The sequence below is a fragment of the Microtus oregoni genome, unplaced genomic scaffold (genome assembly GCF_018167655.1).
Source record: "Microtus oregoni isolate MIOR12 unplaced genomic scaffold, Mior012 000060F_027, whole genome shotgun sequence".
NCBI lineage: Eukaryota > Metazoa > Chordata > Mammalia > Rodentia > Cricetidae > Microtus > Microtus oregoni.
Window position 1 is genome coordinate 1 of NW_024543862.1, and position 3,052 is coordinate 3,052.

Sequence of the window (3,052 nt, forward strand, 5' to 3'; positions counted from 1 at the left end):
AAAGAAAACAACATGAGTTGTGATGATATAACAGAACATCTACTAGAAGAGTCAAGCCATTCCCAGTATGCATTCCTTCTGCTGCCTGTGGTATGAAAATAGGGCTCTCAGTCACCTGTAACTAAGGATTCTAACTAAATGGAACAATAAGCCAAATTAAATGCCTTTATTTTATAAAAAATATGTACTTTTGAAAGAGAATATTGCACAAAAATGTATGTGTACATTTGGAAGAGCCAGTTATTTGATAGAGCATGGAAAACTTTATCTCAACGTATTTTTCTTGGAAATAATTACAATTGATAATAATTTCTTTATAAGAAACAGATGTCATAAAATTAAACAGAATTTTTTAAATCCTAATACAAGCAAATACAAAGCTGTATCTGCCAATATGTTAAAATGAATTCGAGTTAATTCTTTACATAATAATTTCTTCAGTGTCATTATGACATTCTTGTTACTTGGAGATAATTATGGGAATTCCCAAAGTTTACAGAAAAAGAACTTAATAACTAACATAATAACTTCAGAATATGTCAGAAAAAAAGACATTGGCCTAACATATAGTTGATGACAATTTGAACAAACCAACATAATTTTTACTCTAGTGAAATAATATTAAAAGAAAGAGAAGCAAGACAATAACACAAAACAAAGGAAGATCAATTCATTCACAAAACTGTTCACACAAAATGAAGTATCACATAGGATGTCACACAAGTGTCTGATTAGATAGGGAGAAAAATGACAAAGAAATCATTTAGAGAGGCTTAAAAGTTTTTTCCCTCTAAGATTCCATTACAGGGTTCAATTAAAGACACCACGAATAGCTAAAGGGGGGTTAAAAATCTGAGGGTAAAGATCTAAGAGTTAAGAAATCTATTCATAACAGGAATCATCTGTTCATGTTTATTCTTTCTCTGCTTTCTAATTTCTATCAATTCTCCCTTGATCTCTTTTGTTTTAAATTGTTCTTAGTTCTACATTGTTTCTCATTGCCCTACCCATTACAAATGTTCCTAGTTAATTATACCCTTAAAACCAGTACTTGCCGAACCCTATCAGGTGCCAGGGATGGAATTCTTTTGCCCCATAGGAAATTAGATAAAGGTTTTCACACACACACACACACACACACACACACAGAGAGAGAGAGAGAGAGAGAGAGAGAGAGAGAGAGAGAGGGGGGGGGGAGGGAGGGAGGGAGGGAGGGAGAGAGGGAGGGGAGGGAGGAAGAGAGAGAGAGAGAGAGAGAGAGAGAGCTGCTTAACTGAAAAAGATAGTTAAGAAAGGAATTAAATCATCAGGGAATTTTTAGCAGGGAGGTTAGTGTGATACATTATTATGTGATAGATAAAAGAGCTAAAAGGTTTATTTTCAATAAAATTATGAATAGGGCACAGAATGTTTAAATCAGCAACTCAGTTCTTTGATGCCAGTATTCATAGACGAATAAGTAGTCTGTGGCACTGTGGATAAGATGATCTCTATTTGACAGGGAGATAAATAAACTACTTCAGAAATTAGTACACAAAAGTTTGCTTTTTTTTTCCAATTAACAATTTTCTCAGTGCTGCAATCACATCCTTGTTCCTGAGGCTGTATATCAAAGGATTGAACATGGGAGTCACAATGGTGTAGAACAGAGAGAATAGTTTGTCAGTTTCTGGAGAATGTGTGGACTTTGTCCTTGAGTAAGTATCAGCAGCTGATCCAAAAAACAAAAATATCACAAGCAAATGGGAAGAACATGTGGAGAAGGCTTTTGTCTGTCCTGTGGCTGTTGGTAACATCAGAATGGTGGCAATGATTTTGCTATAAGAAGCAAGAATCAACATAAAAGGAAAAGCAGCAAAGAGGATAGCCACTAGGTAAACAGACAACTCATTAATAAATGTGTTTCCACAGGCCAGCTTGAGAATGGGAGGTAAGTCACAGAAGAAGTGGTTGATTTGGTTAGAACTGCAAAAATGAAGAGAGAATATCTGACAAGTTTGTCCTATCTGGACTGGGATGCCGCCGAGCCAGGAGCCTGCTGCTAGCTGAATGCACTTGATTGAGTTCATAACCAGGGGATACTGCAGAGGGTTGCAGATAGCCACATAGCGGTCATAAGACATCACAGCCAGAAGGAAACATTCAGTGGCTCCCAGCATAAGGAAGAAGCATGTTTGTGTGGCACAGGCCAGCTTGGATATGTTTCTATTCTGAGTACGGATGTTGTACAGAATTCTAGGAAGAGTGACTGACACATAACAGATTTCCAGAGAAGAAAAGTTTGCCAGGAAAAAATACATGGGCTTGTGCAGTGCAGGATCAATTCTGGTTATCACAATTATGAAGCCATTTCCAATAAGGATAATTAAGTACATTATGGAAAACATACCAAACAGAAACCCCTGGAGGTTTGGTAGGTCTGAGAATCCCAGAAGGACGAATTGGGTGACTGTGGAAACATTGTTCTCTTTCCTGCTCTCTGTGAGATCCATGCTTAGAGATGATTTGGTTCAAAGCAGAAGTCTCGTTACTGTATTTGGTTTTCTTATATTGCATCTAAGTTACAGGTACAACAATTTAAAACTTCCTAATGTTTCTAAAGGAATAAAAAATAAACATGTACATCGTATATATTTTCTCAAATAATAGGGAAATGTACCACTTGCCATTCAGGAGCAACAGTAAAAACAATCAGGATTTTTTGTTAATTTGTACTGTTTGCAATTTTTGACATCTGGAATAATTATGCTTGCTATTTTACTTTTCTTTTCAATATTTAAAATGCATAATTTGAATTTATATTATTTATCATATAATTCATATTTTCTATCTACCCAATATTTTTTCATGATTATTAGCTTGTGGTTAATTTAAAAAAAATTAAATAATACATAAGTAAGTTTTCAAAAAGGTATAAAAAGTTTAAGGGATAATATATATTATTTCAGCACATCATTTCCCCTTTGGTTAAATTGTTTTTGTTTTCAGGCTATTTAATACAATTAGTAATTAATTGTGCACCAAATATTATATGCGATTTAAAATATTTAAT

General features: G+C 34.6%; 1 protein-coding gene across 1 annotated transcript; it reads right to left on the reverse strand.

Annotated features, from left to right (window-relative positions):
* Window positions 1-1,526: 1,526 nt before the first annotated feature.
* LOC121439215 (olfactory receptor 10AG1-like) lies at window positions 1,527-2,492 on the reverse strand. The gene has a single exon (XM_041639667.1). It carries the CDS (start codon window positions 2,490-2,492, stop codon window positions 1,527-1,529), a length of 966 nt encoding a protein of 321 aa, XP_041495601.1.
* Between the last annotated feature and the right edge of the window lie 560 nt (window positions 2,493-3,052).